We start from the raw sequence: 25329 nt of genomic DNA, 5'->3' as shown, positions 1-25329 counted from the left end.
TATATTCTTACCTTAATAAAACTTCTTTCTACAACATTAAAAGAGCATATATCTTCTATAATATCACAATATCAAAGTTTTATGCACTTAAAGTAATTAAGATAATAACAAGCATATAAATCCATAAAATTAATTATGCAATTAGATTGGGGTGTTACATGATCTCCCACATCAAATTCAATGTCTCGTTGTTTCTTATTAGCATGGCTTTTCTGCCTACTCTACGTAGCCTTTAGTCGTTCTCGAATCAGCGAATTTTATCAACTGTAATCTGCACAATCTCGGGTCCCATCAACCTCCTTTCTACAACATTAAAAGAGCATATATCTTCTATAATATCACAACATCAAAGCTTTATGCACTTAAAGTAATTAAGATAATAACAAGCATATAAACCCATAAAATTAATTATGCAATTAGATTAGGGTGTTACAGAAGAAGCAAATGGATTCAAAATAGTATGGTGATAAAGAATTACTCTGACATGTTACTATCCTTTAGAGGAGATTAAACTTATCTCTTAACTCATGTCACTTGGCTGCCAGCAAAGGTGGGGGTGGAGAAATTATTAGGTCCACCAGGAGGACTGTTGAAGTAGTCCTCTCTAACCTCTCAACCAATAAAATGCTATTATTTATGCAAATGTGACATCATCTGGTAATTTTTATTTTTTATTCCTTGTGCTTATTAAGAAATTCACACATACATTTGCATAGATGACATCATCTCATTGGTTAGGGAGGACCACATCAGCAGTCCTCCAATGTAAATAATAAATTCTCGTGGGGATGGGCTGTGGGAATATAATGAGTTTTTTTTTTTAATTTTTTTTAATTTTAAGTAATTGAAATAATAGAAGGTATAAATTTAGTATTTAATTAAATGGAGAGATATGTTATATGTTTTTATTTGTAGAGTATAGAGTGATGAAAGATTGAGACAAACAATTTGGACTCCACAAAAATGTTCTTTAAAAACATTTATCAATAGGACAAAAACAAAAGTAAAAACAAGTGACACGGTGACGGGAAAATACACCTGTATTTTTCCTCACACTCACAGCTGGTGGGATCCACACAGCTGTGAGTGCGAGAAAATATACACCCGGAACAGGTATACTTCCTCGTACGGTGTCGGTGACACCCCGCCAGTTCTTCTAGGTTCTTCTACGAAACTACACGAGCGGAGGGACTGACACCTCATTTTAAAGTAGCTTTCGTGGTGTGTCGCTACGCGGTTTACTTTAGCAATCTTAGAGTTAGTTACACAAAATTACGCCGCAGTACACAACGCGCAACCGTATCCCTCCCTCTCAGCCTCACAAATCTACACAAAGCCAAAAACAGAGAGACACAGACTGCAAATTCTGATTAATTTCGAGAGCGAGTTGGAGATGGAGATAGAGATAGAGGGTGGTTCCGTGACTCGGATATTGATGGGAGTGAGCGAGTCGACAATCAAAGGGCACCCACACGCTTCAATAAGCAGCAGAGGAGCTTTTGATTGGACAATCCAGAAGATCGTTCGCCACAACACCTCTGCTTTCAAGCTTCTCTTCCTTCATGTCCAAGTCCCCGATGAAGATGGTAACTTTACCAATTCAAACCCACCCTTTTAACCCTTTTGGTGTTTTTTGGAGTTTTCTATTTCAATTTAAGGGAATTAGCTTTTGAATGTCAAAAATTTGGTTTTGATATATACTGTTTTCATTGAATTAAGAACAACTTTACCTGTTTAGTTTTTCTAATATTTCAAGATAGAGGTTCAAATGTTGTAAATTGTGACTTTTTTTATGTGGGGTTTTCCATTTTTTGTTACCAAGTACATGATCATGCATAGGCTGTCTTCGAAAAAGGTAGGCGTAGGTCATGTTTGTTATTTTCAGTTCAATGTCTGCGTTACATGATAGGATGCTCAAACCAAAAACAAATTAGGTGGTGTTGAATTGGTTTCAATGGACTATCATAGGGATGATCGTTGTGGGTTAGGCCACATGTATCCTTTTCTGTCATTCTGTTCATCTAAAATCATAACCTATGTTGCCTCCCCATTTAACATATCCACCTTCATTGCATCTGTCCCTATTTTTTTTTTAGGACTTCCTCTAACTCTCTTCACTTAGTCAATTTGAGCTAAATCACTCTTAAAATTAACCGGCTTCGGTTTCACATGAGGCATGATTAAGCCTTTGAACAAATGACTTAATTCATTATCTTATCTTTCTTATTGTTCTCACTTATCTATCTTGAAAATTTTATTTTAGCTACACGTTTTTAAGAACATATTAATAGGCATAATAGCATAACTTACCTTATAGATATTCTATGGTCATGAAATAGTCCTGATGCACCTATTTGCTTCATTCACCCTGCATTAATTCTATGAGCCACACTCTCCTCATTCCCCCTTTCTTATGAATGTTTTTGTTCCAAAATACCAAAAGTATTAACATGATTCTGAAGTATCCTTTGAAACTTCCAACTGGGAGTTAACTCTGGCTTTAAGATTCATTGAATAACATCATATCATCCAAAATAAAGCATACACCAAAGGATGCCATCCTTAATCAATCTAGTAAGCTGTCCATAACCAATGCAAAGAAATAAGGACTTAATGTTCATTCTTAATAAAAACATATTGTTACAGGAAACTCACTTGTGATACTCCCAATATAAGCCAGTGATAGCTCCATTATATATATATCTACAATCACATTAATTTACTGTGGAGGAACTCCTTTCTTTTCCAGGATTCTTTGTATCTTGTCATATTCTTTATCCAAGTCAATAAAAATCAAATGATTTTTTTTTTGGGGAAAAAAAGGGTCCATAAAAATCAAATAAAGATCTTTACCCATTTCTCTTTATTTCTCCATTTAATGCCTAAGTAAGGAAAAAAAAAATCCTATTGTCTTTGTGTAAAACAAATTTGATGAAGAGTAAAATTAACTTCATGCACGGTATGTAAGGCTACTTATTTTATCCCATATGCTGATATGAATTTGCAATTGTGTTCTGTATATGTGAAGAAAATCACTCGCTAATGACAGTGTGCCATAACTTTCTCCTGCTAGGTTTTGATGACATGGATAGTATTTATGCGTCACCTGAAGATTTTAAAAACTTGATGAACAGGGATCGGGCAAAAGGGCTTCACCTGCTTGAGTATTTTGTTACTAGATGTCATGAAATTGGGGTACGAATGTACATTTGTTTTGAATTTCTCTCTCTCACAAAGGGAAACTTGAAGGAATTGCAGTTATGAGTGTGTTCATGTTAGTGTTCTATATTTATATTAGATCAAGTAATATCTAACCACAATGTAGGTTTCTTGTGAGGCATGGATCAAGAGAGGTGATGCCAAAGAAGTAATCTGCCATGAGGTGAAGAGAGTCCAACCCGATCTTCTGGTTGTGGGAAGTCGGGGTCTTGGCCCTTTTCAGAGGTATGATTTTGGTGCTTTTGTTTATGGACATATCTGGCTTCCACAGCGATTGATATTCTTATAGGCAGACATGTCTACTAACACAAGGAATATAAAACTCAAGTTCTCTTTTCCCATTACTTTAAACATAAATCTATAATCCATGCTTTAATAATTCTTAGATTTGCTTGTTGAGATATTGTGCTATACCTTGACATACTAAAGAACATTTCAAAAACTAAGACCATTCCTTTCATGTGCTCCTCTGCAGGGTTTTTGTAGGAACTGTAAGTGAATTCTGTGTGAAGCATGCTGAATGCCCTGTCATCACAATCAAACGCAGTGCAGATGAAGCTCCTCAGGACCCTGTTGATGACTGATTGTCCCTGAAATGTGCTTTCATTGTTTCATTCTGTTAATAGGCTTCTAACAGCTGGATAATTAACTATGGTAAACACTTGCGAGAACTGCACATTGTGGAGATTTTGCATACATGGAGAAACTTTGTTTTTTCTATATGGTCTTCGCTTGGTTTGTTTTTTCTATATGGTCTTCCCCTTCATTTGCAGACTCCTTTTTGGAGCTCTCTTAAATCTTAACCTTGATCTCGGTAATTTCAGCTTGTATGGATTATTTGATATGTTCTTTTTGATGTGGATAGATTATTATTTTAAATTGCACCTTCCTTTTGGTATAAGGTGAAAAGGTAGTGGATTTATGTAGGCCTTCCAGATGTCAATTGAGTGTCGTATTTTATATAAGTTGGATTGTGTCAACAATTCGGAATGATCAGGTGTGTTACCTAAATTTGTCCCAAAAAAATAAGTTATGTTGCCTAATGAACCGGATCAGATTCTTAGTTGTCTTAACAAACCAGTTATCAGCGACCAGAACTAGTTATAATTTGGCATTAAGGGGCCCGGACAACTAAAAGGACACTGCATCATTGACGTAAGATATCCAAAGATGCTTTCTATCATTGACTTCCAAAAAAAATCTGAAAGATGCATTTCTGTTTTCTTTTCTATTTTCGTAGGTGAAAACATGCATTTCAAGATCAAGTATTACTTCTAAAGGTGCTTATAGTTGAACCCTTAGTACTTAAAAAAAAAAAAAAAAAACATTTCCTCTAGTTTCCGTATGGCTCTGATGAAAGCCTAAACTGATACGTTATAAGAAATTAGCCACTTGAGCCCCTACAAAATCCCCAAACTCAGCCATAACGCACCATTCAGGAGTAGCAATAATTGGAAAAAACAAAAAGACTTGATACTAACTGGAAGGAGACTGAATTCAATCTTTGGACAAAACAAGTAGCCCAGCTTTACAAATTTTACGTTCTCCTAATTAGGCCAATTCTCTAAATCCGCAAAGGCTCGAATATACATGGATTGGCACTTGGAACAAATATATAATCACCACTGTGCTAGTAAGAAAGATTGTTGGAATAGCTTGTGGCCATAATTTTTAACTTGGAAATTTTCAGATTTGAATAAGCTCAAGATCACGTATTTTTTAAATCTTGAAACCATGTAGCCAACTGTTACCGTTAATTCTGATGATCAATTACAAACTAAGATAGAAAAAGATGGACTAAAAGGTGATAATCTCTATACTGATGAGCATATGCAACTAGTTTACTTAAATGCTAATAAGACCAACCCAACTATATCAAGTTAATACCTACTCACAGAAACAACAGTGAGAGAATTAACTCTTTACATCCTCTGCAAGCATCCGCAAAAGAAAGTAACATAATACATTTCTAAACCTAGACATGGATCATAGCTATGTGCTGTAAAACTGTGTGTGTGGAACCAAATTGCTCAGTTTCTCATATTCTCTGATCTAAGATGAGGAAGATCCTGGCTCAGTGCTCAACTTCTCCAATAGGCCTTTTATTTCACTCTCCAATTTGCCTTTCGTATCGGGCGACACCTTACCACCTGAGTTTTCCAGCATTGAGTTCATCATCTCAAGTTTCTGCTTCAGGTAGTCAAGTTGTAATGGCTGTGAATCAGAAGACTTCTCTTGCGTCTTGCCTTGGACACTGGGTACAGAAACAGCGTTTGGTGGTGGGATCTCTCTTATTTCACGAGTCTTCGATCCAGGTTTTGGATATAGGAGTCGGAAAGTGACGTAGGCAGATTTAAAAGGGTTACTTTGTAGTGACTGATTTAAGGCTGCTTCTGCATCAGAGCTCCTAATAAAGGCAATCCGAGCACAGAAACTGTTGTAGAACATATCCGTTTCCGCTTCATTTAGCGCGCCAAACTTACTGTAAATTTTGAGAAGATCAGCTTTAGTGGGCAAGCAGGATCCTGGTCCAAATGTCGCAAAAAGCGCTGCTACAGCAGAAGCTTCCCCCTCATTCTCCTTAACACTGGTCTTCATTTTGGATTTTCCAGCAGCTTGCTTTGACTTAGGCTTTTTAAGCTTTGCATCTGGTATTTCAGCAGATTTCTTTGGTTTAGCCTGATTTGACTCCGGTTCCTTGTTCTTATTGATCTTCCTCCGCTTGGATTCATGTCCAGGTGATTTGTGGTCAGTATGATTTTGGTCTTTACCCAATGACCCAGGCCCAGTGTCTATATTCTTTCTCTTTCTACCAGTTTGACGCTTGTTGTACGCTTTGTAATTTGATCCATCACGATAGACTGAACTTCTGAGTATGGACATAAAGTTGCCCATCATTTCAAGGGATTTGTTTTCCATTGTGGGATTAAGAGCAGCACAGCGAACTTGAGTGAGAACTTGATTAGTGGGTGCCTTAACTTTCATCGGATCAATGACTGGGATCAAATCTTGTTTTGGTGTTTGAGGACTTGAGATATTAGAAGGCTCATGCCCCAGCCCAAGTTCTGGGGAGATTTTCTTCTGCAATTTGTCACGACTACGCTTCAGAATTGGAGGGGACCCAGCAAGGTGGCCAGCAGCAGTGGTAATCTGCTCCCCTAATTCAGCTTCATTAGAAACTTTACAGGACTCTGCTTCTATGTCTTTCTTCTTTTGCACCCCAATTAGACTTGTGAAGGGAGGGGACAAGTACTTGCTCTTCTTCCTTTCCCTTGACAAAGAGCCCTTCTCAATTTTTCCTTTGGCCTCACCAACACCATCATTTTCAATGCTGACATCTACATTCTTCTTGCTCCTTCTAGACGAAGGGCTCTTCTTCGTTTCTTCCTTGCCACCAATGCCATCATTTTTTACACTAGAAACTTTGCTATTAGTACTTAATGGAGACCCCAACATCCTTGCCTTTCTCTTAGTCCTTGTTACAGAAGTTGCCTCATTGCCTAGATGAGCATCAGTTTCATCAATGCCTTTCCTTTTCTTCCTCGCAGATGATGTTGCCAATTTGCCTGTGGTTGTCTCTTCTTCAGCCACATCTCCATCCTTGCCTTTTGCTGTAACATCGTTGTTCCCTTCCATAATTTCAGCAATACTTTTTTGCTTCCTTCTTTGATGTAGTCTATCATCTGAATTCCCTAGGCACTTCTGCAACGTGGTTGGACCAGTTTGGCCAAATTTAGGACTTATTGGTGAAGAAAGCCACTCTTCAGCAAATGGCCCTTGGATTGGGACTTCCACTGTATTACTTATGCCTGCTGCCCCATAATTCAAATCGTCTTCAAGGCCGGGAATTGGTTGTAGCTCATGAAACAAAGGCAAGGGATAACCCCCCTTTGCACGATAAAAAGCTGCCAGCCGGCTCTTTAACACCCAAAGCCCAAGTGTGCTGGGAAAGGAAATATTCTGCGCAATTTGTTTCACTTCACCAAGAAGATCCACTGGCTCAGTCATAATGTTTGAAAGCTTCCCAATTCCACCTTCTGGCACATTGACTCCATCCTTGATTCCAGCATTCACTGCCAATGGTCTATCAAGTCCATCTCCGTTCTCTTTTGTTACACAAGAACAAGTCATCTCTAGCTCTAAAAGCCTACTAATCTCATCCACAGCCTTATGCACAGCATAAACAAAGGTCTTTGAGTTACTCTGCCGTGACATCTCTTCAAAATTCTCCTCAAAAGGCTTCAACTGAGAGGGTTGGCACCAAGCAAACGTGCCATCTCCAAAGTATGCCACAAGCAACCGGTCTTTCACCTTCAACTTCGCTGCATAATCTGAAGCATCTGAAGGATCATATACCTGGCCTGGCCACCAAGGGTGACTCCTAATCTTACCCCACACAAAATCACCCACAGAAAACTCATGCCCTTCATCAACCACACCCTCCTCTTCTTCCATCTCATTGTTCACAAACATATCCTCAATTGGAACCTCAACAATCCCAATTTCCCCATCTGGGTCTTGCCCATTTTCGCTCAAACCACCACCATTATCCTCAACCACAAATTCCTCTCCCAAATGCCCCCTCTCTTCCACACCTTTATTCGACACTCCCCCGCCTATATCTACAACACGCGACACCCCATCAACACCACTGGCCATTTCCTCAACGCCTAAAGTTTCCAACTTTTTGAAACTCTCACTCTCACCACCATCTTGAACCTCAACTACCTTCACACTTTCTCTCATTTTCAACAAAGAAGTTACTCCCTTCATCTCACAATCCTCGAGCCCATCTTTCTCCCCTCCACCCAAAACATCAAAATCTCGGCCTCCCAAACCCTCCTCTACCGAAATATCGGTCCCAACTACCTGATTCTTAACTCCCTCAACAAACCCACCTCCCAAATCACCATCCAAACCCTCCTTTCCATTTACAGAAACCCTATTCCCATTTTCTTGTGCCCCCTCTGAACCTGCCCCAGAACCGGCCGAACCATCAATACCCAATTCAAAGTCTTTCTCTTTATGGACTTGAGGTTTAGCTGGTTCAGCTATTAGGGTTTTAGACTTGGTCTCAACCGTTCCCATTTCCGGGAAAATATTTTTCTCGGGAAAACCAAACTCCACCAACTGAAAAAATCAAAAACGAAAATGGAAAAATCAAACAAAACCCACACGTAAATCAGAACATTATTTGGGGTTTTGGGTTTTTTCTTTGACGAAAAAGTTGAACTTTAATATTTCCAGGAAAATAGATTTCTTGGGAAAACCAAACTCCACCAACTTGAAAAAAACAAAAGGCAAAATGAAAAACAATCAAAACCCACTTGTAAATCAGAACATTCTATAATGGGATTTTGGGTCTCTTGAACAAAAAGCTGAACACTAACATTTGATTTTAAAAAAACCCCACCTTAAACAAAAAAAAGATAGTATTTTTATACAAAAGCAAAAAAAACATAAGTAGAGAAAAGAAAGATATATACCAGGGCTAGGGTTTTGCAAAGCTTTAACCTTTGGAAGCGATTCTCAAGGCCATTTTTTTTTCCAGAGGATAGTGGAATGGAATCCAATTCTAGAGAGAGAAAGGAATATAAAATGGTTTTACAGAGAGAGAGAGAAAGAGAGAGGAATATCTCGGGCCTGGGAAATGAAAATATCGTGGTAAAAAGAGAGGCTGGTTTCATTTTCAAGCGGTGGTGACTCGGCGCTTTTTTCTTTTTTGGCTGTCGCTATCGAACGGTCTACTTCCACGCTTAGGTTTTTTAGCGTGTGTTTAGGTTTATTTATTTATGTGATTCTAAAAAAAAAAAAGGTTTATTTATTTTTATAATTTTTCTGCAAAATTTTTTTTTAATGGAAGAGAGTTGATTTATTTTGTACTTAAAAACAGGTTTATTTATTTAATTTTTTGAAGTTTATTTAGGAAACTTTACATATAGAGTTTTTTTTTTAAGAATTTTATTTTAAGATTTGATAAAATTGAATTCGAATTCCACTTATCCATTTTAAACTCAACGATAAACATGAATATGGGTGAAAACAATTTGAACCCTTGAAAAAAGGGGTCAGCTCGAATGATGATTGGTTAAAACAACGAGTTGGGTCAGTTATCTATGGTTTAAATGGGTCAATTATTATTATCAATCTTATTTTTTAAGAGAGGTGTTACCTTTATAATATTTTCTGTTTAGTTGTTATTGACTCTAATTTGAACATACTACTGAAATTACTTTTCTATCCAACAATAACAATTCTTAACAATCTACCATATAAGATTTGTTGTAAAAATATTGTAAACATAATATTTCTCATTTTTTAATCTCTTTTCTCATATGGCTTTGGATTTGTTATTAATGTATAAAACTTTTGTACAATTTTTTAGGTGCAATACATTAAATACAAACATGTGAGTGTATTTTATTTGAGAGAAATATTATATTCAATAATACTTTCATAACAAATTTTAAATGATAGATTGTTACAAACAATGAATTTATAAAGCGTGGGTGAAAGAATTAGTTCTACTCTAAAAGATGGACTATAAAGTTGTTGAATTAAGTTTGTTAAACACAAGTAAAGTACGAAATTCTCTCCTCGGCACATCTTGAGAAACTTATTTTATAATATCTTAATGATGAACATAGTTACAAGAACCCACAATGTTATTGCCTCGATTTTATGATTTTTTCCCGATCCCCCTTTTAGGTCACCTTCCCGTACTATATATTACAATCTTGGTGTTATCCCTACCATACACATGTAGGTTGGATTCTAGGAGCTCCTTCTTGTCCCATCCAACACTTCCCAGAGCCATCAAATAGTAGCTATAAGGCTGCTTGGTCACTGTTCAGGTATCACCTCCACATTAATGCAGCCAGAGAGTTAGTTGGGAGGCATTTAATGTGGAGGTAGCAGTTTTTTGAAGATATTTGTTGCCCCCCTTTTCTTACCCCTTGTCCAACGTCCAACTCCTAGTTGTGATGTAACTTTGAAAAAAGTTTAGGCTGATATAGCACTCTTACTAACCTCGGATCCTTGTTCCCGAGATGGCTTTTCTCCTCAGACGTTCATTGGACTTATCTCATACTATCTTTATTTTTCTCTTTATACCATTCTCATTATAACCTCATTTGGTCATTCTTGGATTAGCTAATGTCCTCAGATTGGGCCATAGGCCCAATTCGTACAGCCTTAATAGTACCTCCTAACTAACTGACCCCTACATCAACCAATAACAACTAACCACCTATAATTTGTTGTGTAAAATGTTAAGAACATAACACTTCTTTTTATTTAATTGTCATTCAAGAATATTGTAGTATGTTTATGCTTTATAGGTGAATGTACTTTAATATATGTGATTGAGAAACCCAAAGTACTTAATGTAAGCTATTGCATCTAAATTACATCTTGTTAATTTTTTTTGTTTCACAATTTTAGACTCATATCTTTCTAGGCTTGATTCTCACTTTTGTTGTTTCTTCTCTTCACTTCTCTCAATGTTTTTCTTTCTTTTAGAGTTGGAAGGGTTAAAATCTTTCTAACAAAGTTATAACACCACTTAATATCTTTTTATTAGATGTGAATTTTGATAAATTCACTGTTTAATTACATTTTCTTCTTATATATTTTATTATTGCAAAATTTCCAAAAAAATCAAAAACCAATAATTATGTTATTGACAAATGTTTAAATTTAAAGTTTTTTTTTTCTAATATAAGATTATACCTAAAAAATAAGTTTATGGATTTGAATAGTAAATAACAACTATTTGGCACAAAATTTGACATGTGTTTTAAGAACATACAATCCAAGTACCAGTGGCAGAGCTACAAACATGGGTGGGGCGCCATGGTCCCCCCAAAATTTTGAAATTTCCTTAGTTAGTATATGTGTGTATGTGTGTGTATATATATTTATTTATTTTAACATTTTGAAATTTTAATCTATGAAAATAGGAGTTGGCTCTCCCATATATTTGAGTTAGTCAAATGATGCTCTTAAAAAAAAATTGATCTAATAGTTATAGAGATAATACTTTACTTTTCTCAATTTCATTTTTTTATTGTAAAATGTGCTCTTATATGTGTTAAATTTTTTTTTTTTTTTTTTTTTTTTTTATAAAGTTTAGCTCAAAACATGTTTAAATGTATCTTTTCAACACATTATGTAGCAATTAAAAAAGTCATTCAATCATTAAAAAAATATTGTGACTAAAATTACACATGAAATGTTTATTTAATTGCTACGTAATGGGTTAGAGCAAGATAACTCCAAATATGTTTAGAACCAAACTTGTTCCTCCAAGTTTTGAATCATTCATGTTTTGAAAATTATTATTAGTTCAATTGAAATATTTTTTACTCATTTTGGTATACAATTGATAATATGTATTAAAAATGAAATTCTTTAGAATTTCACTATGAAAAAGGAAAAGGATAAATTTCAATTTATGAGAGATCATCATGAAACATAATTTTGATACAAAATGCTAAGCTCTTTTTTTTTTTTTTTTCTTTTCTTTTCTTTTCTTTTTGGGGTGTGTGTACATATATAACTTATCAAATAAAAATGTGTGTGTGTGTGTGTGTGTAGACACACACTAGCCTCATCACAAGCGCGTGCAATGAAGCTCTTTTTTTTGGTCAAGTTTATGTGAGATTAGGAATTAAGGAAACCGGAAATTCATAAATAAATAAATAAATAAAAGAAACTGGTAAGTCTTGATAAAGTTTATAAAAAAAAAAATAGAACGTGGTCTTGAGGGAAATATCAAAGTGGATTGAGATTTTTATTTTTATTTTTTATAATTTTAACTTTTGGATAAGTTTGTTTTGAATACAAGGATTAGTAAGAGATTGTTCTATTTTGTAGGCATTTTATATGAAGTTGGAGATATATTTTTACCATGTTATCCTCAAGTTTTGTCCCTATTAAACGTAGGGTCTAGGAGTATTTCAAACCACATGAAAATCCAATCCAAAAAGAGGAATCCTCTTATAGTTAGTATATGTGTGTGTGTGTGTGTGTGTGTGTGTGTGTGTGTGTGTGTGTTGGGGGGGGGGGGGGGGGGGAGGTTGTCTTGACTAATATATTAGTGTCGTAACTTGGCCTTCCATACAAAAATTTCTGACTATGCCCTTAAATCTAATAGTTATATTTTTAAAATATGTAATCATGTTAATTTTTTTAGTAAGTATTGTAGGCATGTTTAGAGCCAAATTTTGTCCAAATCATTCCGTCAAGATTGGGTTGGTGCAGGGGCGAAGCTTAAGCATGGCCCCCCCAAAATTTTAAAAAATTATTTTATATTATGTATAAGTATTAAAACTTTAAATATTTAGCTACAAAAATAGAAGTTGGCCCCCCCAAATGTTTGAGTTAGTCCAATAATGTTCTTAAAAATCAATAGAATTTGTCAATTGGTCTAGTAGTTATAGAGACAAGGTGGTTTTTGTTTTCTCTAATTTGTTTTTTGTACATGTTTAATATCAAACTAGACAGCTTTTGTATACTCATTGGAGTTTAAAAGATGATAAGTTCTCCTAAAAAATTATCTTGCGAATATATATATTTGAAAGTTGTTAATTTTATATACAATATATTTATAAATTATGACCTACTCTATATCAAAATATTAATATTTATATTCGTGTATGTATGTTTACGCATGTGTAGGATGGTTTATCTTGACTCAAAACTAATATATTAATACCAAAATTTGGCCCCCCCAAACAAAAAATCCTAGCTCCACCCCTGGGTTGGTGATCTCTATCTGTATATAAAATTTGACTTTAAACCAATTTGGAGCTATCTTTTCTAATCTATTATGTGACGATTTATAAGATTATCAATATATATTATTTAAGCAAATCAAATAACTTATTAAAAAAGCTTTGGGATTAAAAATTACACATAAATAATATATTTAATTGCCACCCAATGAGTGGAAAGACAATAACTTCAAAACGATTTGGACCCTATTTTTTTTACAACCATTCACTATGATTGCCACCTAGCAAACTTTAATCTACATTTGCATTGAATCTTTGAGCTCGATTATAATTTTTTAATTAAAAAAATCTATTATTTGTGCGTTTATTTCTTCTTTTAAATCAAGCTAAGGTTTTTTTTTTTTTTTTTTTTTTTTTTTTTTTTTTTTTTTTTTTTTTAAAGAGAGTTTTAACGTATGACATCCACTCATAATAATAACTCTTTAACAATAGCAAGAAACTTTAATTACTCATTTAATTTTTTTTTTTAATATTGAGTTTTTGTTAGCCATCTACATTACATAAAAAATGGTTAACAAGTAAAAATTATCACGTGAATTTTATTTATACAAAAAATTTTATTAGTTATGATATAAATATATATATATATATATATATCTATATATTTTTGCAATTTATGTAGCGTTGATTATTTCTTATGAGACATTATTGTTTTATTAAAATTATTTTAAAACTTCTTTAACAGAAATTTGCTAACGAATAAAACCTTAATTAACACATATTACCCACAATTCCAGCCATATAAACGATGAGCAACATTAAAGGAAAGCAATTTGACCACCGCACACTCTTGGTGAGATGGTCACTTCTTCGGTATAAGTATTTGTAGGGTCTAGAAGGCAAGGGCTGGAGTTCAAGTCTTTTAGAGGGAGTTTCACACACATATACACTTAGATTAAGCTAGAGTAGAATTTCTATCTTGTAAAAAAAAGGAGGGGTGTGAGGGGATTGGTTTGGATCCAAGTCATGGGTGTCCTTGACTCCATGGGGCTCCAATCTGAGTTCCATTTCCCACAAAAGTATTTCATAGAAAAATGATACCCTCCCTCTCTCTCAATTTTACACCTTAATTTCTAAAGTGAAGAAGTATACAAGGACATAAAACACACCGTATAGAAATGTTGTTGTTTTCATACATGAATTAGATTGGATAAGGCATATTCAACTATTTTCTTACATGTAAAAAAAGAGATTGCACTTTTCTTAGATTTTGTTCATTGTCCAATTCAATGAACACTACTAAAGCACACATAAAACTACCAATCTAGAAATGCAGCTCATTACACAAACCTCACCTATTCAACATCCTCCTCTGTTGCAATAAAAGATACAAAACAAGTGCAACTAAAAACAACTAAAACAAGTAACAACAAGCATTACCCTTCAAAATAGGGACAACCAAGTCATGAAATTCACTCATGAAATCCCTCCCAACTCAACTAATCGCAAATTGCTACCTTTTTTTTAAGTCTTATCCAATTCAATGAACACTACCATAACACATGCATACATACATAAAAAGTGTAAAACCTCCACAACACAAGTCTATAAAATGCACTTTCATTTCACAAGCTCCTCTCTGTCTCTCACATTCTCTGTGGCATTACAACAAACACAAGGAGTGCAACAACAAAAAAACCACTAAATTTGCAAAAATCATTCATGAACAACCATCACATTTCACTGTACCACCAAAACCCAACTACAAACTAAACCCAAAAACACAAATTAACCATTAGAAACCCAAAAATCAAATCAAATTACACAATAGCAATCTTAGCCCCAGCTTCCTCAAGTTGCTTCTTGGCCTCTTCAGCCTCATCTTTAGAAACCCCTTCCTTAAACTTCTTAAGCAACCCTTCAATCAACTCCTTAGCCTCCTTCAAAGCCAAGCTCGTCAACGCCCTCACCGCATTAATCACCGAAATCCTCGAACTGCTGGGGACATCCTCGATAACCATGTCGAACTCAATCTTCTCTTCGACAACGGTGGGTCCCACGTCAACTCCAGTGACGGTGGCAGCTATTGGGGCAAAGGAGGCGGGGGAGATGTTGAGCTTTTTTTGGAGGTAGTCGACCAAGCTCTTGGCTTCTTCGAGAGTGAGGGAGGAGATTTGGGCACCGTGCTTTTTGATCTTTTATGGGGCGGACACAGCGAAGATGGGACGGAAGTGGGTGAGACAGTGGGTGGGTTTAGCGGATGGGAAGTGGAGGAAAGTGGGTTTTGGTGTGGGTGAAGGATAAGAGGGGGAACGGAGTGTGAGGGAGATTGTGGGAATTTTCTTTCCAAATAACCTTAGATATCAAACAATTTTGTTAGTTGTCACATTTCAAAATAATGTGGGAAACTAGCATCTCGAGTGTCTAAAACTCGAGTTTTTGAATCTCGATTTGTAAGCGGTGGCATCTAAGGTGGAAAAATATCCACGTGGAACTCGAGTTTCATAGTTTTATTTTTTCCTACGCCTTCCTCGCATTCTTCTTCTTCGCGTTCTTATTCCTCGCGTTATTTTTTTTACTTCTTCTTCTTCTTTCTTCGACGTTGCAAATCTGAAGACCAGATCGTCCAATTGCCCACCTAGCGTTCAATCGTCTAATCAACTAGATCAACTCACCCAGCGTTCAATCGTCCAATCGGCCATATCGTCTCTTCGTTCTTCCTCTGTTCTTCGGAGCTCCAGATTGTGCCTCTTTAGATCTGTTCTTCCTCTATTCTTCTTCAGATCTGATGTTCTTCAAGTACAAAAATCGAGTCTTAGAGACTCGGTTTTGCTTTTTGGAACTTAAATCTCTAAGACTCAAGATCTATGTGGCATCTACCAACTCACCAAGTGGGAATCGAGTCTTTGACCCTCGAGTTTTAGATTGAAATCAAGTTTATAAAACTTGAGATGCTAGTTTGCAAAATTATTTCAAATGCATCTTAACTTATGATATTCTTTCTCCTCACTATGCTAGTTTGCAAATTACCTCGATATTGTGGAGAGAGTGTTTATGGCCATATGTGAATATTGAAAATTGAAGTGAAGTGTGTGTGTGAAAGAGAGAGAGAGAGAGAGAGAGAGAGGAGGGGGTGGGGGGGGGGGGAGATTGGCAATTCACACCAATCCCCATACTATATAGTTAATTGGCAACGTTTCAAAACTATATGCTAAACTAGGCTCTGGAGTTTAAAAGACTCGATTTATCCCTAAGAACTCGAGCCTCAAAGGCTCGATTTTTGTATTTTGATTTGGTTTTTATCCACGTAGAATCCACTTGAAAATTGACCCTTAGAGTCTCAATTTCTTAAAAGCAAAATCGAGCCTCTAAGGCTCGATTTGCAAATTGTGGTGGATATTAATCAATGTGGTTTCTTTGGGTCCTTATTTCCTCATAAATCTCATTCAGATCTTAGCTCTCTTTGTTGTGGGTCTCTTGAGCAAATAGTGAAGAAAACCTTTCTTCACTCTTGTACTCTTCCTCTCCCACTCTCTCTCTTACTCTCATACAATCCTAACACTCACAGCTCATAAATCCACATGTCAAGTAAGGGTATCTGCACTTTAGAACTTCTACCAATAGTGTATAGTTGTTAGTGTATATATTTGCAAGGTTTTTATATGTATATATTTGCTACGTTTTTATAAAAGTAAAAATTATTTAAGATATATTTGTATTGTTAGGTTTTTCTCATAGGTATGTAATGGATCATGACTCTTTTTTTTTTTTTAAGTAAAAATTATTTAAGATATATTTGTGTTTTTAGGTTTTTATCATGGGTATGTAATGGATCATGACAAAAAGGTATTTTCAAAATTTTTTTTTCCATCTCTTGACTTAGAGATTGATTGGGATTCACCTCCTATCCATGACAAGGAGATTCTAGATGATCTTATGTCTCAATCTTTTATAGTCTATAAAAACATTTCAGTGTTCAAGAGTCTCTAGAGCTAAAAGGGTGAAATTGGCAATTGAGTTCCTTGAATACATTGAGGATTTTTTTTTTTTTTTTTTATGAGAATGAATGTATTGAGGATTTTGATACCTAGAAATCAATAATAAGCTGGGCTATTATATCTTGGCAGCTATAATAGTCCCATAAAAAAAAGATTGAAATTTAACAAGTTCACCACACCAGAAACTTTCATTGAATCTATATGAATTGAAATTATTTTGATTCTAATGGAGAGAAGCCAAGAAGGAAACTTGTTTTTTCTCAAACGGAAGAAAGTGCTAAAGATTTTCTCAGATTATATATGAAAGCTCTTTGTAATAGACAACGGAGATCCTCTGCCTGCGGTATTTAATATTTATTTGTTCATTTTGCATCAATTGGGTGCTTGTTGCATACAGTGTTTGTTAATTAATAAAAAGTTCACTCATAGCACTATTTTTATTAGAATTTCTTATTACATATTGCATTTTGTTTATCAGGATTAAGACAAGTGCATCTACAAAGTGAATTTTGAAAGCGAAGAGAAAACCCAAGTTCTGATCAAACTTGGGTTTGGATACTTTGGAATTAGAATCGCACCAAACCGGCTTTAACTCAAAATAGATCCTTGGCTTAAAAGATAAGATAAGATAGTTAGCGACGTTCAATGTGTAACCTGCATTTATTACATGGGTTTCATATATCTACATGAATAGAAATCTTCTACTCTTAATTGTAAGTTTTGGTTTTGGGAAAGAACTAGTTTAAGCAATCCAAGAATGCGATTTTTTTTATTCAAAAGAATGGTAGATGTTGGGCTGTTATTGGAGGTGTGATGGATTTTATGTAATTTTAAACTTCATCGCAGTTAATACCATCTCTTTTCAGATGTAATAATAAAATCGAGCTAGGCGTATATTAACTTTAGCAACGAAATCATTTTTAGTCCTTTTGTTCATTATTGATGAAACGATATCATTTCAAAATTAAACATTAAATTCATGTTTTTTTTTTTTTTTGCTAAACAATGCGATTAGTGTTTCTTTAAAACAAATAATGGCAAAAGGAACACTATATACCAAATCAAATTTAACTCTTACAAGCTATTACTGAAATGAAATGCATATCACAGAACAATGCATAGAAATTTCACAGAAGATCCATCCAACTCAAATTGCATCAACAATGCATATCACAAAACAATGCATTTAAAATTTGATAGAAATTTGAAATGTGTTCCCTTTTTTTTGACAAAATACAAGATAGAAATTTGATTTGCCTAATATACTATTCAATGATTTAAGCATATATCATCAAATCAACCCACGAACAAAAATGCGTAAAAATAAAAAATCAAACCCACAAAACAAAAAAAGCATTTAACAAAATGGATTACCTGGTGTTTCACAAGCTTCTATAGATTGTGGGTTTCAGTGATACAGAGGTAGCGAGTTTCAGTGAGGTAGGGTGGTTGGAGTGTTTGGGTGAGTCTATGGATTTAGAGGGAAGAACTGAGGATGAGTTTGTAGATGAGGAATTTGGAGGAGGACGAGGAATTGAGAGTTAGAGGAATAACGAGAGTGAGGAATTGAGGGTGTCTCTGTTGACGAGTAAGAGTGGAGAGAGTGAGTGTGACTGAATGATAGCGTGAGAGAAAGAGAGGGGAATTTGCTTTATGAAATCGAGCCTCTAAGGGTTGATTTCCAAGTGGATTCCATGTGGATAAACCACATCATTCTCTAAACACGAAAATCGAGGCTCTAAGGGTCGATATGGAACTCGAGCCTCTAAGAGTCGAGTTCCAGGTGGATTCCACGAGGAAAAAAACCAAATCAGAACTAAGGGGTAAATCAAGTCTTTTAAACTCGATATGCTAGTTTAGTATATAGTTTTGAAATGTTGCCAACTAACTATATAGTTTGGGGATTGGTGTTAATTGCCAATTTTGGCCCCGGGGGGGGGGGGGGGGGGGGGAGGTTGTCTTGAGTCTTGACTAATATATTGGTGTTATAACTTGGCCTTAAAAATAAAAATTCTGGCTATGCACTTAAATCTAATGGTTATATTTTTAAAACATGTAATCATGTTAATTTTTTTAGTGGGTGTTGTAGGCATATTTAGAGCCAAATTTTGTCTAAATCCTTCCATCATGACTGGGTTGGTGATCTTTATCTACACATAAAGTTTGGCTTTAAACCAGTTTGGAGTTATTTTTTTCTAATCTATTATGTGACGATTTATAAGATTATCAATGTATATTATTTAAATAAATCAAATAACTCATTAAAAAAGCATTGTGATTTAAACTATACATAAATAATATTTAATTGCCACATGGTGAGTGGGAAGACAATACCTTCAAAACGATTTGGACCCTAACTTTTTTCCAACCATTCACTGTGATTGTCACCTAGCAACCGTTAATCTACATTTGCATTAAATCTTTGAGCTCAATTATAATTTTTTAATTAAAAAAAAATCTATTATTTGTGTGTTTATTTCTTCTTCCTCTTCTTATTAAATCAAGCTAAGTTATAGAAGATAAACAGTAGCAAGAAACTTTAATTACTCATTTAATTTTTTTTTAATATTGAGTTTTTGTTAGTCATCTACATTACATAAAAATGGCTAAAAAGTAAAAATTATCATGTGAATTTTATTTATACAAAAATATATTTTAGATATGAATTTTTTTTTTGGGCAATTTATGTAGTGTTGATCATTATTGTTTTATTAAAATTATTTTAAAACTTCTTTAATAGAGTATGAGAGTACAATGTTTCAAAACAAGATTACTTTTTAACAATATTATCAGAAATTTGCTAACGGATGAAACCTCAATTAACACATAACCCACAATTCTAGCCATATAAACAATGAGCAACATTAGAAGAAAGCTATCAAAATGAAGATAATAAGCTCAAGTAAGGGCAGATTGGCTTGATAGAAGAAGATAGAGGTAGCAAGGGTAACTGCAGAACAGAGATGAAGCTAAACGATAGTGAGAAGAAAAACGACAGTGATTGTAGCTTAAAGCACCAAAACGACCTGTAGTTAGTGTTAGTTACTGTTTAGTCACTGTTATTAGTTAGCATGTGTAAATGTTAGTTATAGAACCTGTACAGCACGTGTCAAAGTTAGTTAGTTTGTTTCTTTGATAGTTTTCTTCTTCTCTGTACATATATATACAAACTCTGTATCTTAATTTCTTATTAATGAGAATTAGTTTTTCATCACAAGTTTCTAATATGGTATTAGAGCAAGCTTTCTAGAATTCTCTCTAAGTTTCTAGACATTTTCCCAAATTCCAATCTAGGGTTTGGTTTTCTCTTCGAATTTTCTCTTAAATTTTCTTTTCCTTTCAACTTGTCAAAGCTTTTTCTTGTCATCAATGGCTTCCACTACTTCTTCATATGTTCCCACAATAGAGAGTGCTCCTCCATCTACTCAGGATTCTCCAATGGATGATCCCCTATTTTTGCACCATGGAGAGAGTCCAAGCATTGCACTTGTGACTCAACCTTTGACAAGGAGTGAGAATTACTCAGCTTGGGCACGAGCAGTGAGGAAAGCTCTGCTCACCAAAAACAAGCTAGGTTTCATGATGGCACACTCACTTTATCATCTCCATTGGTGTCCATTCCTTCAGCTGTTCAAGCTTGGATCAGGTGTGATAATATGGTGGGAACTTGGTTGACAAACTTAGTTTCTCCTAGGCTTCAAGCTAGTATCATCTATGAAGACACTGCCTTGGGAATCTAGAATGATTTGAAAGATCATCTTGCTCAAAAGAATGGTCCTAAGATTTACAACCTTCAAAAGGAAATTACAGAACTCCATCAAGGTGAGACTTCCATTACTAATTTCTTCACTCAATTAAAGGTTCTTTGGGATCAATTGCAAAACAATAGTCCTTTTCCTTCTTGTACTTGTGGCAAATGCACATGCAATGTGAATAAGAGACTTAATGATTTGCAATCTAGAGAATCTGTTATGAAGTTTTTGATGGGGATAAATGACTATTTCTTACAAGTAAGGACACAAATCTTGCTTATGGACCCTTTTCCCTCTCTCAATAAAGTGTATTCCTTGATGATTCAAGAAGAAACACACAGATCTGTTACTCATTGTTCCAATCCAAAGGTTGAATCAACTGCCTTGGTTGCCAAATCACAGAATTTCAATGTCAATTCCGAGGTCAATTATGTTGAAAACAATGGGAATAAAGGAAAAGATAAGCCAATTTGCACCCATTGTGGTAAGCCTGGTCACACCATTGATAAGTGCTATAAGTTACATGGATTCTCCCCTGGTTACAAGTTCAAGGGCAAAACTCCAATGGAACATCAAGTGGCTTTCTCAAAACCCCAATCACAGCCCCAAGATTTGTCTTTTCTGACTTCTTTAGGTCCTGTGACACCTGTTTTTCACTCCAGAGCTATATCAACAGTTTCTTGTTCTCATTGGCACTCCTAGTTCTCCATTAGATCCATCTATTCAAGGGAAAGACACACTCACTAATGCCATGGCTAATGTGGTATCATCTAATGCTCCTACTATGACAAGTATGGATTTCAAACACTCAGTTTTTTTCTGCACAAGTAGTTAATAGAAGGGCATAAGATTCCAATACTTGGGTCATTGACACTAGTGTTGCTGACCATATAGTTTGTTCTGTCTACCTTTTGACCACTATTACCGCTATTACTTAGTCCATGGTTCAACTGCCTAATGGAGAAACAGTTTCAGTAACACACATTAGGACTGTTATTTTCTCTGTCAGTTCCTTTACTAAATTTCAACTAAGTTGTCTTGTACTTTTGTTTACTTTTTGCTTCATACAGGATCTTACCTCTTGGAGAACAATTGGAGTGGGACATGCAATTGATGGACTGTACTTGCTACAATGTGGCACTTCTCATCAACCTTCTTATACTATACTTTCAGACTTCCTTGTGCACCACAAATTAGGTGATGTTTTCAGGCTCCCTTTCTTCTCTCTGGCATGCAAGACTTGGCCATCCATCAGATGTTAAACTTCAAGCTTTAGGTCAAGTTTTTCCTTTTTCGCAAAAATCTTGTAATGATCTTTGTAAGGTCTGTCCTCTAGCCAAACAAAAACGTTTGCTTTTTCCTTTCAATAATAAACCGAGTTCCTATGCTTTTGATTTGATTCACTTAGATGTTTGGGGTCCTTATGCTACTCCTACTTTGGATGGTTTTAAGTATTTTCTAACTGTGGTTGATGATGCAACCCAGCAACTTGGGTGTACTTAATGAAATCCAAATCTAGAGTTAGATCTCTCATCTCTTCTTTTTATTCCATGGTTCTTACACAATTTGGCTGCAAAATTAAATCTGTTAGAACTGATAATGCTATGGAATTTAACATGCCATATTTCTATATTGTTGTGTTTATACTCCACAACAAAATTCTGTTGTGGAGAGAAAACATCAACATTTGTTGTCCATAGCTAGAGCTCTCCATTTTTAGTCTAACATTCCCATTCAGTTTTGGGGTGATTGCATTCTAACAGCTGCCTATTTGATTAACAAATTACCATCATATTTACTAAATAATAAAACACCTTATGAGCTTATTTTTAAACAACCTCCTTCTTATGATCATTTGAGGGTTTTTGGTTGTGAATGTTATGCATCTACTGTTGCTCACACTAGGACTAAGTTTTCTCCCAGAGCAAAGAGATGTGTTTTTCTTGGTTACCCTTTTAATGTGAAGGGTTATAAGGTGTTTGATCTCCATTCTCATTCTGTCTTCATCTCCAGGGATGTTGTATTTCATGAATTTGTGTTTCCTTATAAATATGATTCTTGTTCTTCTTTGCCTTCTTAGTCAATTCCTTTACCTTGTTCTCCTTTTGTTTCTTCTGATTCTTTTGATCCTATTCTTCCTTCATCCACTTTACTTGCTGTTCCTCTTTCATTTGATCAAGTTAGTGATTCTATTCTTCAAGTTCACATTGATCTTGATGATGAATTCTTACAAGATGTTCATGTTGAACCACCTGAGCCTTTGGTTGATCCTATTCTTCTTAGAAGATCTGCTAGGATTCATAAACAACCTTCCTACCTCCAAGCCTATCACTGAAATCAAGTATCCTCATTTCCCAATGCTGATGTTCTCCAGATAGGTACTTCCCATCCTTTATCTTCTCATCTTTCTTATCACTCTCTTTCTCTTTCTTATAAGCATTTTTGTTGTTCCATCTCTTCTATTGTTGAGCCCTTATACTATTATCAAGTTGTTTCTAATCCTAAATGGCAAGAGGCCATGGCTACTGAAATAGCAGCTCTAGAGGCCAATCACACTTGGACTTTGACACCTTTGCCTGCCAATAAGAAGCCTATTGGTTGTAAGTGGGTTTATAAAATCAAGTACAAGTCTAATGGTTCCATTGAAAAGTATAAGTTTAGGTTAGTTGTCAAATGTTCCACATAGAAGGAAGGGGTTGATTATAATGAAACTTTCTCACCTGTTGCCAAAATGATTTCTATTTAATGCCTCTTGGCTGTGGTTGCTATGAAGGGTTGGTATCTTGGGCAACTTGATGTCAATAATACTTTTCTACATGGGGGTTTGTCTGAGGAGGTTTATATGTCTCTTCCACCAGGGTTTCATAGCCAGGGAGAGATGGTTTGTAAGTTGAACAAGTCTCTTTATGGGCTTAAGCAGGCTTCTGTGAGAGACTGCACCCCGAGCCCCTTTTTATAGGATGTTGGGCCAAACCCATATGAATGGGTGGAGTCGTGTTATTGTCTCTCAAAATGGAGATTCAACTGATTATATTTTCCCTTTAGATTAAGGGTTTTACAATGGAATCGCCACTTATTTAATTATTGGAATAAATAAGAAAACTAAAATTGAAAAATTCCTCATTTTATTAATTTTCAATTGAATTCACATTGATCATAGAAAAATTACATGGCTTTAGTCCTAAATACAATCTAAGATAAAAGTACATGACTTTGTTTCCTAGTTACAATCTAAAAATCGAAAATTACATGGATAAGCATTTGATCTACTAACCCTTGATCTAAATTCGTGGGAAGGTGTTAGTTACCCATCTTACCTGGCGAAACCGGTCTTCTAAACTATAGTGGCCAACATTCATATCACATCATCCAATATGTTATCAAGCAATTTACATGTTGAATTTAAAGTATGTGCATGCGATAAACCCTAATTCTATTTATTAAGGATTTCAGTTGGATTGAAAAATAAATTATAGTGAATGTGTGTGGATGGTAATATCCTAGATTTAAGGATTTGAAAAAATTATTAAACAAACATGTTTTTCATATTTTTGATGTGGATTTAAGATTAAAATTAGTGTTATGCATGAACCTGTGATGAACAACCAAGAACATGTGAAGAACATATAAGAACATTAAACATTCAAACATATTCAAGGGAATTTAAATGATTACTATCATGTTTTATCTTGAACTCTCATTATGGCAACACAAAAAAACAATTAGGAAAAAGGATTACACCTTCATACAAGATCCATATGGTGGAGGAAGAGACTCTTGAGGGAGGCCTTTTGGGCGGAGGAAAAGAAGAGTTAGGAGATGAAGAGTGAGTCTCATTCAATACCTTGAGTTTTAAGAAGACCAAGATATGACAAGACTACTTAATTTCCTAGAACTCAAGAGAGGAGAAGAGATGGAGGTTTTGTGTCCTAGAATGAAGGAGAAATGGGGTTTATATAGTAGTGGTAGAGGAAATATGAATGGAATGCCATTTAATGAGGTTTGACAAAGAATCATGAATCTAGACCTCATTTTAGCCTTGGGGGAAATCTAGTGCATTAAATGGAAAGATTGATAGGAGTGAGGAGCAAGCTAAAATTCGGTTTTCCTGTAGCTGCTGTAACAGACTGTAGAGCTAACTTCGAATAATCATATCTAACTTAATTCTGATCGCAATTGTCTTGTTCTTGTGCTCAAATTGAAGCCCTGGATGTCTAGTTTCTGGGAAAATTAATTTCATTTACAGATTCAAAATATTCTGAGAGATATCGATGAAATGGTGAGCAGAGATCATTTGTTAGAAAATGGTTTTAGCACAATTAACATTAATAGGTCCCAAATTAGCTTCCAATTAACACTAATAGGCTCCAATCACTCCCATTTCAGACCTAATTAGTTCCAAATTTACTCTAATTAAAAGATAATTACACAAATTACTCATTGAATGATTAATGTTTAACTATCTAGTTAATTAGGTGTGTGCAACCCTACCATAAAATGTATTTCTAACCAATCAAATTATGACACAACATCGACCTCAAATTGATTATACTTATAACCAATTGAAATCAATTGTTCATAATCACATATAGTCGGACTCAATTTGTGATAGTGCATCTCAGC

At 35.0% G+C, this 25329-nt stretch overlaps 2 protein-coding genes and 1 pseudogene across 2 annotated transcripts; 1 reads left to right on the top strand and 2 right to left on the bottom strand.

Annotated features, from left to right (window-relative positions):
• The first annotated feature begins 1063 nt into the window (after positions 1-1063).
• LOC126714864 (universal stress protein A-like protein) lies at positions 1064-4120 on the top strand. The gene is made up of 4 exons (XM_050415258.1): positions 1064-1586; positions 3074-3195; positions 3326-3444; positions 3695-4120. The coding sequence occupies exons 1-4, from the start codon at positions 1394-1396 to the stop codon at positions 3801-3803; spliced, it is 543 nt and encodes a 180-aa protein (XP_050271215.1). The 5' UTR covers positions 1064-1393; the 3' UTR covers positions 3804-4120.
• Positions 4121-5014: 894 nt separating this feature from the next.
• On the bottom strand, positions 5015-8901 carry LOC126714863 (PWWP domain-containing protein 6). Its single transcript, XM_050415256.1, has 2 exons — positions 8706-8901; positions 5015-8349 (listed from the first exon to the last, which is right to left on the bottom strand). Exon 2 carries the CDS (start codon positions 8305-8307, stop codon positions 5272-5274), a length of 3036 nt encoding a protein of 1011 aa, XP_050271213.1. The 5' UTR covers positions 8308-8349; positions 8706-8901; the 3' UTR covers positions 5015-5271.
• Positions 8902-14560: 5659 nt separating this feature from the next.
• LOC126702770 (50S ribosomal protein L12-1, chloroplastic-like) lies at positions 14561-16018 on the bottom strand (annotated as a pseudogene).
• Between the last annotated feature and the right edge of the window lie 9311 nt (positions 16019-25329).

Source organism: Quercus robur, chromosome 2, assembly GCF_932294415.1.
Source record: "Quercus robur chromosome 2, dhQueRobu3.1, whole genome shotgun sequence".
NCBI classification, from domain to species: Eukaryota; Viridiplantae; Streptophyta; class Magnoliopsida; order Fagales; family Fagaceae; genus Quercus; species Quercus robur.
The sequence above is the reverse complement of the archived record's forward strand: the minus strand, read 5'-3'. Positions and strand labels throughout refer to the sequence as shown.

Coding starts and splice junctions, on each gene's coding strand:
- LOC126714864 (XM_050415258.1), top strand. CDS start 1,394: ATGGAGATAGAGATAGAGGGTGGTTCCGTGACTCGGATATTGATGGGA. Junction 3,196..3,325: donor CTAGATGTCATGAAATTGGG/GTACGAATGTAC, acceptor ACCACAATGTAG/GTTTCTTGTGAGGCATGGAT. Junction 3,445..3,694: donor GGTCTTGGCCCTTTTCAGAG/GTATGATTTTGG, acceptor GCTCCTCTGCAG/GGTTTTTGTAGGAACTGTAA.
- LOC126714863 (XM_050415256.1), bottom strand. CDS start 8,307: ATGGGAACGGTTGAGACCAAGTCTAAAACCCTAATAGCTGAACCAGCT.